This window comes from Monodon monoceros, unplaced genomic scaffold, assembly GCF_005190385.1.
Source record: "Monodon monoceros isolate NGI ecotype Baffin Bay Population unplaced genomic scaffold, NGI_Narwhal_1 Super_Scaffold_2, whole genome shotgun sequence".
Taxonomy (NCBI): Eukaryota; Metazoa; Chordata; class Mammalia; order Artiodactyla; family Monodontidae; genus Monodon; species Monodon monoceros.
This window is the reverse complement of record NW_021703776.1, coordinates 82,701,089-82,717,644: the sequence shown is the minus strand read 5'-3', so window position 1 is coordinate 82,717,644 and position 16,556 is coordinate 82,701,089. Positions and strand designations below refer to the sequence as shown.

Sequence of the window (16,556 nt, the reverse complement as noted above, 5' to 3'; positions counted from 1 at the left end):
AGGTGAAAACTTTGTTATGAAGCAAAGAATAATTTAGCCTTACCTTCAGTGCTGAAATTGACATATGATCTCTTACAGTGAATCAGCATGTAAATTGAGATCACAGAGAGAGAGAAGCCTTATCAGGCCTTATAACTTGCTTGGGGAGCTAAAAGTATTTCTAAATATATTTGAAGTTTATTAGGGATACAACAAATCAGTGTGTTCTCCCCACGTGTCCAAGTTCTCAGGCTTCACAGACTCTCCCTCTTCTCGTGCACCCACCTCGTGAAGCTTCCCCTGATGCTCCAGCTGGAAGTAATCTCTGGACATGCCTAAATTTTATAGCTCTTTTTTTGTGGCCTGCTTTTACTTTCTACCTTGTGTTTGTTGTCCGTGCCTACATTTTCTGTGCTACTGGATTATTTCCTGCCCTAAGGGCTGTCAGGGTGCTGGTCTGATTTGTGTTTAAGTCCTGGCACTCCTAGCACGGTGCCTCGCACCAATGTGTTTGTAAGAATGAGTGGTACAGACAACAAACACTTGCTGAGAGGTGCAGAGCGGGAAAGATCACTTCAGGCTGGGGTTACGTAGAGACAGCCTCCCCTTGTTGGAGGGTTGTGAGACCTTTTAGCGGTCTTAAGGTACATAAGACCCCTTATTCCAGCCACCATCTGCAAGTCACCTTGTTTGTACTAGGATGGTGATAAGAATCACAGAGGTTGGTCACCAGCAGCACACAGTTAATCCTTTTTTTTTTTTTCCTCCTCCTAATTCCTTCAAGAGTTACTTCCTCTGCCTGGAGTTATCCTCCCTGATCTTTGTGTAGCTGGCACCTTCTTTTATCATCTCAAACATGCTTCCTTAGAGAAGCCTCATTTCCTGGCCACTTGATCTGAAATAACTCCCCTCTATAGCACAGCACCCTCTTTTAAAAACCTTAAAATTTACTTATTGTTTATCTTGTCCTGTCAGATTGTAAGCTCCACAAGATCAGGGACTTTGTCTCATGTGTGCGCATGCATGCATGTGTGCGTGTACATATGTACAAGTGCCTAAAGCAGTAGTCCATGTACAATGAGGGTTCACATATTTGTTGAATTAATAAGAATTAATCATGCCCAGTACTGTTTGACATGAGAGTTTTAGGGAAACAGCAGCTTATAAGGAGATGAGGCAACAAGAAAGGACATATACACTGAGGTTGGTTAAAGGGATTCCTTTTAAGATGGTTTTTCGGCAAAAATGTCTTGTGGCAGGTTGCCTGGAATATCTGATGTAATAATGTATTTTCTTAAACTGCATTCACATTGTAGAAATATACATAACTAAATGCTGCAAGCTGGTTCCAATGACAATAAAGTAAATTGGACTTTAGTTTAACTAATTCTTTTACTACTGACCAGAAGAGGTTTGTGGAAGAGGTTTGCTGATTGTCAAGTACCTCACATCTCAGAACAGATTTTTTTTAAATAACAGTTTTATTGAATTATAACTCACATACATAAAATACACCCATTTAAAGAGTGTAATTTGATGATAGTTTTTAGTATATTCACAGTTATTTACAACCATTCCCACATTTTTATCATAGAATATTTTTATCACCTCAAAAGGAAACCCTGTACCCTTTAGCTATCATCCCCTCATTTCCCAGCCCCATCCCCCAGCCCTAGGCAATAACCAACCTTCTTGTTGTTTGTATAGATTTGCCTATTCTGGACATTTCTTGTAAATGGAATTATACGATATGTGGTGTTTTGTAACTAACTTTTTTACTTCATATAATGTTTTCAAGATTCATCTATGTTGTAGCATGTATCAGTACTTCATTCCTTTTTATGGCCAAATAATACTCTAGTCTACAGATATCATTTTTATTTGTCAGATGATAGACATTTGGGTTGTTTACACCTTTTAGCTATTATGAGTAATGCCTCTATAAATATTTGTGCACAGGTTTCTCTGTGGACATATGTTTTCATTTCTCTTGGGTATGTACCTGGGGGTAGAATTGCTCGGAGATATGGTGACTTTGTTTAACCATTTGAGGAACTATTTTCCCAGGTGGTACCATGTTAACATTCCTGCCAGCAGGTGTATGAGGTTCAGAATAGACTTTCAAGCAACAGGCCAACGTGACTAAGGTTTCATCACATCTATAAAATGTTAGAATATGTTCTCGTATTACCTTGCAGAGCATTTAGTAAGTAACAGGAATTAAGCCACATTGATGAAAGTGAATTTTGATTTCTGTATTACATGTGTACAAGTTACCATTAAGTGTTCCATAATACAAGAACATGAACACACTAACAGGTAAGTGTAGGAAAGCAGGAAGAAAATATTTTTATAGTATAGTCAAAATTATACTCAGCATGGGAAAACTGTTTTGACATTTTTCTCAAGTCCAAACTATTCCTCAAGAAAATTCAACATTTCTTTTATGGAAAGATTTAGGAGCAGGTAAATACAATCTATATGAAAGTACTGGTAGAAAGGGTTGGTTTAGATGACCTTGAAGTTTCTTTTAGACTTATCTGATCTTGAGATCTAAACTGAATTTTTATTACAAGCTGCTAAACCCTCCGGCATTGAAGGTTAGTTTCGTCATTGGTGAATTTTGAATCACTCAATTTCCTGCTGTGATTCTTGAATTTTAGTTCAAAGGACAAAAACAAATCTAACTTAATACAAAACAACTAATAGGAGAAAGTTGGCAAGTTAACACAGATACTCAACTGAAAAGCAAAAGGCTTAGCTTGGTAACCAAAACTTGTTTCAACTCTACTATATAATATGGTAAGGAGCAGGGAGTTACTTGTGAAATTTCCTGCAGTTAACTTTGCCCCAGGGCATGCATGTACTGTGCAATAGATATACATATTTTTATTATAACAGCAATTCCCAGATGAAATTCAGATTTATACTCATCATAACCTGATAATAAACAATGTTTATGTTTATTCCTCCACCACCCCTCACCAACTCCACAAAAGAAAATTGATTTCTGGCAGCCTTGACTCCTTGCCTCTGTTCTCCTCCTGTTTTCCTTTGCCAAGTGTACATGCAGTTTGTTCATTCAGAAGCTCAAAATTGGTATAATTGTAGTTTAATCACCCAGTAATTTAAAATTTTATATTTAATCTTGAAAGAGAGCATATTATAGTGGTTAATTTTGTAAAGAAGCTTGTCATCAATATGAAGCTATCTATTGAGTTTGAAGTTACTATTGTTACTCTTTGTGACATTAAAAGGAAAGTAGCAGATGCCATCACAAAATTGATTCATTTTGACTTCCTGTATGATGGCATCTTTTTTTTTTTTTACATCCCTTCGTGCTCTTCCAGACAGGAATGATAAAAGCTCTGGAAAACTTAAAATTCAGCCAAGGGGATCTGGATTTCAATTTCAAAAACAACTGTAATTTTAAAGACTGATGAAAGGAAAGTTCATTAAGCCATAGGTAGCTTGTTTTCTGTTTTCCTTTTTACTCAAATATATTTTATCCATAGTTGTGTTTTCACCCCACACTCCTGGAAGCTCAGGTACCTTCACTGCAGTACAGCTTCAGTTCCCCTCCCGCCATTCTGAGCCATGCATACTTGATCCTCGTAAATTGTGTTTCTCTCTCCGACTTTCGTTTTACTCATTTCTCGACTGACTTGGTAAATTACTTATTTGTGGATTAAGTTGTGGACAAAGTAATGTAGAAGACAATTTTCATATAAAATTGGGCAGTTTATAATTTTATTCTCACCTTTAGGGTTGCTAGCCAATGGACTGGATAGTCCTCTTATTTTGCTGGTGAGAAAAATCAACATTTGGGAAATTATTTCCCCTAGAGTCATTTGGGGGGGGCGGTCAATAACAGACAAATGAGTTTGACTACAACAAAAGGAATGCTTCAGGAACTTTGGGATTAGAATTAGGAGAAACAGTGCTTCTTTTGCTAGGCATTTAGAAAAATTTTAAATCATAAATTTACTTAATAGTACTATGCTGTAACCTAATGATTTTAAGCGGCTAAATGAATTTAAGCCTTTTCATGTTGGAAATACATTGTTATTACATACCTCTTTTCAGTCAGGTAGCCTGTGAGTCTTTCCAAACAATTCAGATTTTGGCTGAGGGTAACTTTATCTTAAAATAATGCTTTATGCTGCATGAGTGTTTGCTAGCTATGTTTCTAGACATTTTAGTATAGTTGCAGAGATAAGAGATACATTTATCTATCTGCATGGATGATTGAGTGGCCAGCAACCACTGTTTCAACAGGCTTGAGAACTCAGTATTGATCCATCCATGTTGAAATCACAAACATCATCCTGCTTTTGGAACAGCTGGATGTCATTATGAGTCTCCTAGACAGACCCAGGTAGAGTAGTTTCTTTCTAGTACTATGGAGAAAGGTCAGCTGTAGTAGATAAAGAAGAAATATGCTGAGTTTTGGATTTGATGGTTTCCACAATGCTAGCTCCATGATCCACCTCCTTTGTCTGCTTGTAAATATTTAGATTTGGTGTTGGCATGTGCCCCAAGAGTTTAATTAGCTATACATAGAAAAATGGGGCTTTCTTGGGTTGAACAACCTAGCAGAAATTCATTAAAAACACCACGTTCACATTCACTGACAGTCAGCATTAGAACCATGGAGTGGTCCAGGCTTTGTGGATCGTGGGATATGAGCCAGGCTATGGTCCTGAAAGACAGCCACAGCCATGTTTTTCTTTCTTTGGGGCTGTAGCTTCAGGGCTCCATTGTGATTTTATGGATTTGTTTTCTCTTCATTTGCTTGTGATCACTGTGTCTAGGTAAAGTCTTTCCCCATGCATGGTCATTTATCTTATAATTGCATGAAGTTATCTTGTTCTTTTCTGACATTAAAGACAAGCTAAATTATTGTCTAGTAATTTAAAACTTTAATAATGAGTTTTAGTATGACTGTAAGAATACCCAACTAGCTAATTATACATTAACTGCCCTCATTTCTAGAAGGGTAATAAGAAATCCTACTACCGTGTTTTAGCTTGCAGTCTTTTAAGGTAAGCAGGGTCATACCAGGTTTAAACCAGGATGAATTGACCTCTCAGGAACACCTAAGTAAGGTGGGAAGTGTTTTGAGATCGACATGGCAACAAGGGGAATGTTTTTTGGTGAACAAAAGTCTGTTTTCTTCATTCTGATCTATGTAGTAGCACTCATTTCCTTCTGCAGATCTCTACGGTTTAAATACATTGTGGAGAGGGAGTTGCAGTTAGGCAATGGATGGAAGATGATTTTCTAAGACAGTGGAATGCTTTAAAACGTTCCATGTTATAAAACTACACACCTCTGGTTGGTGACCTGGTGATCTGGCACTTAGCAGGATATATCTGGTATTCCACCAAGTTTTAATTAGTACCCTATGTCTTTGACATTGCTCTTTCCCACATATAACAGGAATACCTGTTTTTAGCTTGGACTACTTAAAAAAGTGTAATGGTAGTGTAGTGAGATTAAGTATATCTCAGGAATATTGCAAAAATTCTTCAAGTGTTTGCTGATTCTTATTAATTCCTGCTGATTGCTCTCTCTCTTTTTTAAGAGGTGTGAGGAGAGAAGAGTTTTGTTTTTTGCATGCATGACCCTCTTCATGAGACTTTATTCTATCTTTAAAAGATCCGCATGGACTAACACGAGATCACGTGTACATCTAATGAGTTTCACACCCTTTGTATATTTTATCCACACAGAAGACCCTCTCAGTTAAGTGATTGGACACATTCTTGAATATATCATCTGGGATACTGGTTTGCTGTATGTATTATTCCATTAAAGCATGTTAGCATTCAGTGGCCAGCTGGTTCTGTGTCACAGCACCACACAAGTCTTTGTGGTGGTCTGCTTCAGCTTGCCTCATGTGTGCCCTCAAACAGCTAGTAAGAGAATATTTAATCTCAAGGCCATTTCTTTTTTCAAATCTACCTGCCTATCTGAAGGCATTCCTCCTAATTGGCTTTATTGAGGTTTTCCTCTAGGGGATGTCTGTCACCTTTTAGGGCCCACTGCTTACTCAGTCTTTCATACATAACAACTGCTTGACTATATGCAATGCTGATCCTCCAGCTGAAGAGAGGTATAGGTTTCTGGCTCCTCCTCCTTTTAGGGGGTAGAATTTCACTGTTTTTAGTATTCACAGACTACAAGCAGAAGAAAATTAAAGTAAAAGACTCAAATTCATCATTAATAGTGCAACTTCTTAAGAGCTGACAAGAGTAGAAAAGTAAAGATCTATTAATTAACCCCAAATTCTTAGATAACCTGAAGAAATCTGGAAATTTTATTTGTCCTCTTTCAGTCTTGTAAACTTTGACCACATATATGTCAGTGTGTTTTCATACATATAGTTAGATACCACCCCCCAAAAAAAAAGGACAAAAACAAAACCTTGAGCAAATGAAATGGAATTTTATGATTGTTTTTATTTTGAACATGTAACTATAAATTCATGGCTTGCTTAGCAATATGATGAATTAATTACAGTTCCTTATAAGATGAGCAAAGTCAATCAATGGGATTTTGAAAGGTCAGCTGATGATTTTCTCTAGCAAATCAAGGATAGCATGGGTTTGTTTGGTTTTTTAAAATTATTGTATTTTTGGCTGAGTTGAGTCTTGGTTGCTGCGCGCGGGCTCTCTCTAGTTGTGGTGAGCAGGGGCTACTCTTTGTTGCGGTGCGCGGGCTTCTCATTGCGGTGGCTTCTCTTGTTATGGAGCACGGGCTCTAGGCGCGCAGGCTTCAGTAGTTGCGTCACGTGGGCTCAGTAGTTGTGGTTCACGGGCTCTAGAGCACAGGCTCAGTAGTTGTGGCGCACAAGCTGAGTTGCTCCGCGGCATGTGGGATCTTCCTGGACCAGGGATCGAACCTGTGTCCCCTGCATTGGCAGGCGGATTCTCAACCACTGTGCCACCAGGGAAGCCCCGGATAACATGGTTTTAATTCCCAGGTGATCTCAACTTATTTAGCCATCAGCTTCAACTATAATGGCCGAAAGCCATGGAAAGAGGAGGTCGCAGTCATTGGTTCTGGTTCACTAGAATCTACTTCTTGTGGGTTTTTACCCAGCTCTTTACCTCTCTGATTGTGAGCAGGACTTTTCCTTTCTTCCTCTCCTTTTAGCCCTGCTCCCTATTGAATTACAAAACAGTTAAAATACCTTAAGGAGTCGTGGCTAACTCAGTGATTCTGAGCTTTGGAAGCCAGGAGTCCTCCAGGAGGGAGAAGGTCAGTAAAATGTAAGTTTGTTTGGATAGCATGCTTCTGGAGTACGAAGTTTTGTAGGAAAAGAAAAGGAACTTGCTCTTGATGGGAAATGACCTGAGTGTTTTAAGGAAGTGTTCTCTGCTTCCAAAGGTAAGAGTTTGGAGGCTGGAAGGCCATCCAGAGATGGTTGTCCTAATCCAGGTCTAGAAGGAGGCATTGGGCTTGATGTAGTTACATGCCAGTGGAAACAGAAGAGGAGCTAGAGGCATTTCACTAGGATTAATAGTGAGTCTGGGAAATCGACTGAGTACATGGAATAAAGGAGGAAGGCCTAACCAAGGTCCTTCCGGAGGTTTGGAGCCGTCGATCTAGGTTTTAGGAGAAAGGAATAGGTTTTCAGGGAAATCATTTTAGGCATGTTTAAGACCAGAAATGTAAAGGACCAATTAGAAGGATTTGCTAATTATCAGTATAGACTTATTTCTTTAAAATTGTGAGATGATGAGCTTCCTGGAGTAAGAGTATAAAATACACTCTTTGTATTAATACAAAGACCACAGAATTCACATTGCTGAGCAAGTGGCTGATGTCTTTCCAAACAAGTTTTTCTGTATGTTTTTTGTTTGTTTGGCTTTAAAAAGAAGGAACCCAGGGCCTCGGACATCTGGGGAACAAGGAGTAGGGTGAGAAAAGGGGGAAGGATAGGTGGCATTGGAGAAGGGAGGAGGGCTATGATGGCTGGTGGTACCTGGCCGTGACTGTGCTGTACCATGGTGGTGTTTTCTGAGTCACAGCATTTGGGGTGTTAAATCTGAAAAACAAACAAAAGATTATGCAAGTTCAAGTCTCTGAGAGGACTGCCGGCTTGGTAATTGTGGTTCCTGATGGGGCTGACCAAGTCAAGCTTTGGCATCCACAGGGTTTTAACCTGAAGATAGCAGTATGCTTTACAAAGGTTTCCATTTTAATGTTCAAAGGAAATAGAGGAAGAAGAAATAACTTATGGTCACTGGTTCATAAACAGCCAAGAATAAAACATGAGATATGTGATTCATCCCCTCCTGAGTGTCTTCTCTTTTAAGCCATGTACCCATCTTTTTGTGAGTCACCTGGAGTAGGGTGGCTTTACTTTAGGAATTGGTGCGGGGCGTCCTTGATGGCGCAGTGGTTGAGAATCCGCCTGCCAATGCAGGGGACACGGGTTCGATCCCTGGTCCGGGAAGATCCCACATGCCACGGAGCAACTAAGCCCGTGCGCCACAACTACTGAGCCTGCGTTCTAGAGCCCGCAAGCCACAACTACTGAGCCCGAGTGCCACAACTACTGAAGCCCACGTGCCTAGAGCCCATGCTCCACAATGAGAGAAGCCACTGCAGTGAGAAGCCCGCGCGCTGCAATGAAGAGTAGCCCCCCGCTTGCCACAACTAGAGAAAGCCCGCGCACAGCAACGAAGACCCGACACAGCCAAAAAAAAAAAAAAAAAAGAATTGGTGCATTTTTGTGTGGGTGACTCATTTTAATTATTAATAAGTATTCCTTGAGGGATACAGGTAGCTGAAATTTCTTCTGAGAAGATGGCATATTTGTATTAATATTTTAGTCCTTTGATGTAGTTTGAAGCCTATTTTATAGTCATTTTTAGAAATGTGTATTTCTTCTTGTAAGGAGCTGCAGTATTCTCTTTTTGCAGATGAAGAAATTGAGATGCAGAGAGGAAGAGACCTGCTTTCCTACCTATAGTTTGGAATACCTCCACCTGGAGGGAATGATGGTGACAGCAGTGTGCAGAAAAAGGACAATGAAAGGGTCAGGGAGGGCTACTAAATTAGAGCCTCTTCAGCAGCTTAGCTGCCAAGACCTAAACATTTTCTTGAGCTAGAGAACCCACAAGCACATAGCTCTTCCCATTTGGTCTCTGGGGTTAGGAGTGTGTAGAGTAGGTAGTGCATTTCTGCACACGTATCACAAACATGCTGATGCTAACCAATCCTAAATCAGAATCCCTGGGGTAGGTATGCATATTTTGAAAAAACCCTGTGGGTAATTTTAATGGACAAACAACCAGGACCTAGACTTGCCCAAGAACCATTGCTGTAGACTGAGTGGGGTAAATGCTGCTTTTGATGAGAGATAAGTATAATTTGAGTGTTTTTAAAAATTAAATATGGATATAAATCATTAGTTTATGTGCCTAAGCTGAACTATGAGTGTTGTAATATTGTTAACATTAATACTGTAAGATCAGGTTGAAGAATCAGTCCTAATGGACTGCATTTTGGTTAAGTGCTGATTTAGTCCAAGGCAAAAGTAAGAGCTGTTTGCTCATGGTAAACCATACTTATCAGAGTTCTTGGGACTTTCTTTAAAAATTAAGGTATCCGGGGCTTCCCTGGTGGTGCAGTGGTTGAGAGTCCGCCTGCCAATGCAGGGGACACGGGTTCGTGCCCCGGTCCAGGAAGATCCCACATGCCGCGGAGCGGCTGGGCCCGTGAGCCATGGCCGCTGAGCCTGCGCGTCCGGAGCCTGTGCTCCGCAACGGGACAGGCCACAACAGTGAGAGGCCCGTGTACCGCAAAAAAAAAAAAAAATTAAGGTATCCAGTAATGGGGGCACCTGACTGTAATCTCTAGATTGTGCGAGCCGTGTCTGGTTCTCTCCCTTCCAAAAAGTGGAAGGTCAGTGTTTTTTAAAAGACTTTGGAACTGATAGATGTTTTATATTATTAACAATTCTAGGGGGAAAAAATTTTATTATGATGGATTTTTCCAAAGATGAGTATCTTTATTTCATTCTTGGTTTATGGTTTATGTCTCTTCTGCTAGAATATTTATCTTGAAAGAAGATTTTGTGCACATCTGCATGTTTGAGAGATATTTCTTTGGGGAGGAACCTCTCAATGGTAGTCATTCTGTTAGCCACTTTCAGGAATACTTTACTGCTTTAAAATGGCCATGGCAACAACATCCTGGCCTTCAAAAGCTGTCATCTTTACCCAAAACTGGGCTGCGTACTTTTCCTTTCCTGCTCTTCTGTTTTAGAGGTGTGACTCAGCACATCTGTAAAATGGATCAAAAGTATGTTGATGTCGGAAGACAGTAGACACAGGAAGGAGAAACCAATAATTGAGGGTTCTTTTTTTTTTTTTTTTAATTGAGGGTTCTTTTATTTGTTTGGAACAAATACATAGGCAAAGCCACTTATTGGTAGCTTGAAAAACTTAAAAGTAATGGTGAGGGGTATAAAATCTTTTCCTGGAACACATGAAACACCTAGTTATGAGACATGTTGTCTGCAATATTTCTCAAGTCCTGAAGTGCTTCTGAACTTAAAACCTGCACTTTTTTTTTTTTTTTTCAAGTTTTTTGTTTGATAGGAACATTCAGCTGTTAATCTTTTGGGGGCAGCACCAATAATGCTGATGTGGCAGGAGAGGCCCCCAGTTTACTCCTGAACATTCTCTGCTTAGAGACCATCCTGTTGGCCTTGAACATGTGAGAAAGAAAAACTTTGGGGAGGAGGGTGGCCATTTCTGAGGGTATACAGTTTGATGCAGAGATGTGGGGAGCTTTTGCCATCATGGTTGAGACAGTGTTCCTTTTATCCACTAACAGAAGCAGTGTAGTGCATAAGCCCAGGTTTGAAACCCAGCCCCTTGGACAAGTTACCTAACCTCTCTGTGCCTCATTTTCCCCATATGCAAAATGGAGATAGTAATGGTACCTACCTCATTGGCTGTAGTGAAATTAAGAGTGTATATAGGGGCTTCCCTGGTGGCGCAGTGGTTGGGAGTCCGCCTGCCGATGCAGTGGGCGCGGGTTCGTGCCCCGGTCCAGGAGGATCCCATGTGCTGCAGAGCGGCTGGGCCCGTGAGCCATGGCCGCTGGGCCTGCGCGTCTGGAGCCTGTGCTCCGCAACGGGAGAGGCCCGCGTACCGGAAAAAAAAAAAAAAAAAAAAAAGTGTGTGTATGTAAAGTGTTTACAGGGCCTGGCTTGTAGTAAGGGCTGTGTAAGTGTAAACTCTTGCTGCCATTACTATTACTATTATTAGTGTTACTGTAACTCTGCTTTGGGATCATGTTCAGTTTGTAAAACTTGGGGTTCACACCCCTTGTTTTTTCTTCTTAATTTGCTTACCTTTTAGCATTTTCTACCATTGCCTTGATAACCCACCCACTTAAGGATAAAGAGAGGAAAAGTTTTTTCAGACTTTCCATGTTTTATTAAATGTTTCAAACATATGCAAAAGTAAAAAGGACACATTTATATGCAAATGCTATTTTTAAAGGCAAAAAAAGTAAAGTGTCATTTGAAGTGTGAAAATACAAGCCTTTTGCTTTGACATAACTTTTTTTTAATTTTTATTTACTTTTAATTTTTTATTATTTTCCTTTTTTTTTTTTTTTTTTTTGACTCTGTCAGGTCTTAGCTGGGGCACACAGGATCTTCATTGAGGCCTGTGAGATCCTTCATTACAGTGCGTGGTCTCTTCGTTGTGGCACTCGAGCTTCTCTCTAGTTGTGGCTGCGGGTTTTCTCTCTCTAGTTGTGGCGTGTGGGCTCCAGAGCACATGGGCTCTGTAGTTTGCAGCACACGGGCTCTCTCGTTGAGGCATTCAAGCTCGATAGTTGCAGTGCACGGGCTTAGTTGCCCCACGGGATGTGGGATCTTAGTTCCCTGACCAGGGATTGAACCTGTGTTCCCTGCATTGGAAGGCAGATTCTTTACCACTGGAGCACCAGGGAAGTCCAACATAACTTTTAAAATATTCTTATGCATAACTTTTAAAATATTTTTATGCATCATACTGTGTACATCATTGTAATTCTAGAGAACATAATATTTTACAGACTTTCTCTATTCAGCATTAGAACATAAGCATTTTTCTCTGTCCCTTAGCCTTTACAAATAGTTTCAATGATTTTGTACCATGAATAGTTATTGGTTTGTTAAACATGTTGCTTCCTTTAAAATATATATATGTAAAACAGCAGTGAAAATCCTGCTACAGATGGTTGGGGTTATGTTGGAAGATCATTTTTGTTTTGCTTTTTTGATTAAGGATCTCTGCATTTGTTTCCTGGTACGTGGGAATTTTACTTTAATGTGGTTCTTTGGAAAGTTGGCCTTATCAGTAATACCAAGTCCCTAACTTGGGGTTGAAGGTAAACCTGCTCTGTGTTAGTATCTGGTGCATGAGGATAGGACTGTGCTGGCTGTCATGAAGTACAGCCAGCACAGTCCATATATCACTATAGACCTGAGTGGTCCAATATGGGATCTACTAGCCACATGTAGTTATTTAAATTTAAATTAATTAGAATTAAAGATGAAAGATTTAGTCCTCACAGTCAAACCAGCTATATTTCACGTGCTCAGTCGCCACATGGCTACCATATTGGTAGCAGATACAGATCATTATCATCATTGCAGAAAGTTCTATTGAATAGTGCAGCTCTAGGTTTTTTTTGACTGCTCAATTTTTTTACCTTATAGTGACAAGGATGATCTGCTTCTCATAGGATTTTCTAGAGCAGAGGTCAGCAAACGTTGGCTGCCTGATTTTGTATATAGTTTTATTGGAACACAGCCACACCCATCTGTTTATCTATTATCTATGGCTGCTTCTGTGCTAGTGGCAGGGCTGAATGTTGAGTAGCTGTGACAGACCAAATGTGGCCCACCAAGCCTAAACTAGTATTTACTCTGGCCCTTTACGAAAAAGTTTGCTGACCCCTTTTATCTAGACCAGGTTTTCTCAACCTCAGCACTATTGACATTTTGGTCCCAGATAATTATTTGTTGTGAAGGGCTATCCTGTGCATTGTAGTGTAGGATGTTTAGCAGCATCCCTGGCCTCTGTCCAGTAGATGCTAGTGGCACCCCTGCACCTTCCCCCACCCGGTTGTGACAACCAGAAATTTCTCTACACATTGCCAAGTGGCCGCTGGGAAGCAACATCACCCCTGGCTGAGAATCATTAATCTAAAGTGACATGGCTTGACAAAACATTCACTTACAATACTGCATGAGAGCGCTCACTCTAAAACAAAATCCATTAAAAAGCAGAATAAATTGAAGAGTAGTTTCTATGCTACTATACTTTAGCATTCCCTCTTGAAACAGAAATGTTTTTTATAAAACGTGATGAGTAACTAGAGTGGGCAGAGAGATGGAAGCGCTAAGGTTCCACAGTTCACTGTCTGCTAACTGAGCAGCAAATAGAATGGAAGTTAGAGCATCTCTGAAGTTATGTGGATGTGTGGTTTATTTTACAGGTTTTCAAGCCCTACTTCCTTTATAAAACACTAGGTAACTGCAGGGTTTTTGTTGTTTTTGCTGTGTATGCAGATGTACACCCAGCACCTTGTGCTGAATCTAGTAAGAAGGGAGTTGTTAATGTTTATTAAAATGATTATTAATAAAAGCAGTAAATTGGTACTTATCTGTCTTATGATTGTTTATGATTTTAAGTGGTTCATATAGGTTCCTACCCTCATTACCTAGAATAATTGAAAAACTGGTTATATTTACCTCCATTAGAAGTTAGGAGAATTGAATTAAATGTCAAGGCTTATATAATTGTATTCAGTTCTTTTAAGATCTGGTGCTTGAATACTTTCAGAGTGGGGATTTTCAAAGCTGTAGAAAATGGCGATGTTAAGAAATTAACTGCTTGCTTTGTAAGAATGTAGAGTGCTGTACAGTATTGGGGTACAAGTTTTAATAAACCATGTAGTATTTCTAAAATCTCAGTTTACAGAGTGGAGTGAATTCGAATTGGGACAGTTGCCTTTCAAAGAGAATACCAAGTGTACCTGGTTCTTCAAATTAAAATTAAATTTAAAAATTGGTATTGAAAGGAATATATAAGCCACATGTAATGGACCACTGTTTTATGAAAAAATATCAGTGTAGTTAAATATGTTGACTACTGAATTCAAGTGAATTTTAGGTGAACTTGCTTGTTCCGTGCATGATATATTTCTTGCTTGTTTTTCAGATCTTACCAATATATTTGAGTCCTTCCTGCCCCAGTTGTTGGCCTATCCCAACCCCATAGATCCTCTCAACGGTGACGCTGCAGCTATGTACCTCCATCGACCAGAAGAATACAAGCAGAAAATTAAAGGTAAGGCAAATAGCTTAGCCTGGAGACAGAAGAACTTAAGTCTGTTAGGTTTTGATCATTAAAAGCCCTTCTTAGTTACTCGTAATTTTTCTCAGGCCTAAAAAGAGACAGCTGTGGGCTGGAGCAGAGCTCACTAGCCTCTGTAGGTTCAAGGGTCAGAGACACCTTTAGAAAGCTGGAGGTTTCAGCAAGAAAGAAGAGAGAGAAAGCAAAAAAGGAAAGATGAGGAAATGGGTGACTTATTAGTTGGGTGGTAAGTAGACATAACCCTGCCAGAAATCCCTGTGACCCCCTATATGAAAGAACCTTTGCTTTCATTTGCTTCCTCTTGTCTTAGAAAATTAGAAAATTGGACTGGAGAGTAAAGTATTAATTGAAAGGCATAGTCTCATATTGGTTTATAAATGGAATCATCCTGGCCCTTCAGGACAGCAGTTAACTTTGGGAGTTGGGAAATAATTACCAAATTCATCTTTAGACTTTGTTTTATTATATCATTTTACCTGTTGAATAAAAATTACCCAACTGGCTTCTTTTCTTGGTCCCATACTGATTTGCTTACATTTTGGGAAGTTTACATCTAAGGCACATTTCTACTGCAGATACCTGGCCCCAGTGCCCTGGTGCTACGGATTTTTCTATTAAAACTTAAAATGTGCTATTAAAGTTTAGAAATGTGCAAATGGTTAGTAGCACTAGTTAGCTCATCCTTTAAGATTTAGGATTCTGTTTTCCCATTCTCAGTTTACAGGCTAATGGGACACGAATTTCATTAAAATGAAAATGTGGTTGTGAAAGAACAGCTAAAGCTACACACAAGGTTACCAGCATTCACTACGTTGTCCTTTTACCTCTGTGTATGTTTGAGAACTTTCATAGTGAAAGTCTAGATACATAAAGTTCCACCAGAAAGGAGAGGAGTTCAAAGTCCATGAAAATAGGCCTACTCTTCTTAACAAATGGCAGGCATTGGTATTTACCCAATTTTTAGCTTGACTCGTTCATCTGCACAGCAGCTCAGAACATGAGCTTCTGCAAAGTGTATAGCCCCTCTGAGTACATTTGCAGGAGATGGCAGTAGAAATAATTTATGAGAGCCCAGAATGCATAGGTCTTCACTCTTAAATATGAAAGTATGAGACAGGATGGGAGCATCTGAGCCTATTTGTTGAACAGTAGTTTTTCCTTTTCTTCACCTTCTCATTCTTCCCTGGTCTCTTAGGGTATTGTTTGGTACTTTTTGTTGAGATAAAGTAAAAATAAATCTACTCTAATTAACTTACTTAGGTCTCAGGTGCTTTGCAAATTAATATCTAATTTATGTAACCAGACATAGCCAAAGAAACATAATTCAAGAAAACATGTATTTCATTTTTAACCAGATAAAATTCTGTTATTAGACTGTCTTACTCTGACATAAGAATCACTTAACAGTGTCTGCAACCCACAGATATCTCTGTGCAGAGCATATTTCTATAGCTCTTGTATTCATTATGCCTCTATTTAACACTATTCCTGTTTTAGTACATATCTGTTATAGTCCCCATTACAAAAGGAACCTAACCTACGTTTTTATCTTTGAACAGCAAGCTCTAGCTTAGGGGGCTCTAGATTTCTGAAACATTAGTGTTGGCTATCACTTCCTTAGTAATCTGAGAAGATCATGACTATCAGACCTGAGCTCACCCCAGCTTCCTACCTTTATATATATCCGCCCACCCCCGCCCCCGCCAATCTTTTCTTTGTTTCTTCCTACAGGAAATAAAGATCTTATTTCTCGGACCCAGTCCCCCCACCAACATGATCTTGTTCTCCATTTATCCTTCCTCCTAGCACTGTTGGTCTTCCTTCTCCTCCTGGTTACCCACCACCCCCATACTCAAAGGTATCCCCATGTCAGAAGCCTTTATCTGTTTCTGTGGACTCCTTTAGGAGTCCTGCTGTTTGTTTCCCCTCCTCTCTCCTCTTTTTTTTTTTTTTTTTTTTTGTGGCTGCATTGGGTTTTCACTGCTGTATGCAGGCTTTCTCTAGTTGCGGCGAGCAGGGGCTTCTCCTGTTGCGGAGCACAGGCTCTAGGCGTGCGGGCTCAGTAATTGTGGCTCACAGGCTCTAGAGCGCAGGCTCAGTAGTTGTGGCGCAGGGGCTTAGTTGCTCCGCAGCATGTGGGATCTTCCCGGACCAGGGCTCGAACCTGTGTCCCCT

The 16,556-nt window shown here is 39.9% G+C and overlaps 1 protein-coding gene across 2 annotated transcripts in view; it reads left to right on the top strand.

Moving 5' to 3' along the window:
* Positions 1-16,556, top strand: part of UBE2H (ubiquitin conjugating enzyme E2 H) — a 99,625-nt gene that overhangs the window by 76,071 nt on the left and 6,998 nt on the right. For both annotated transcript variants that reach the window (XM_029232969.1, XM_029232968.1), the window contains one exon: positions 14,226-14,354. In XM_029232969.1, coding sequence (XP_029088802.1) covers positions 14,226-14,354 — 129 coding nt within the window. The remainder of the gene's footprint in view (positions 1-14,225; positions 14,355-16,556) is intronic.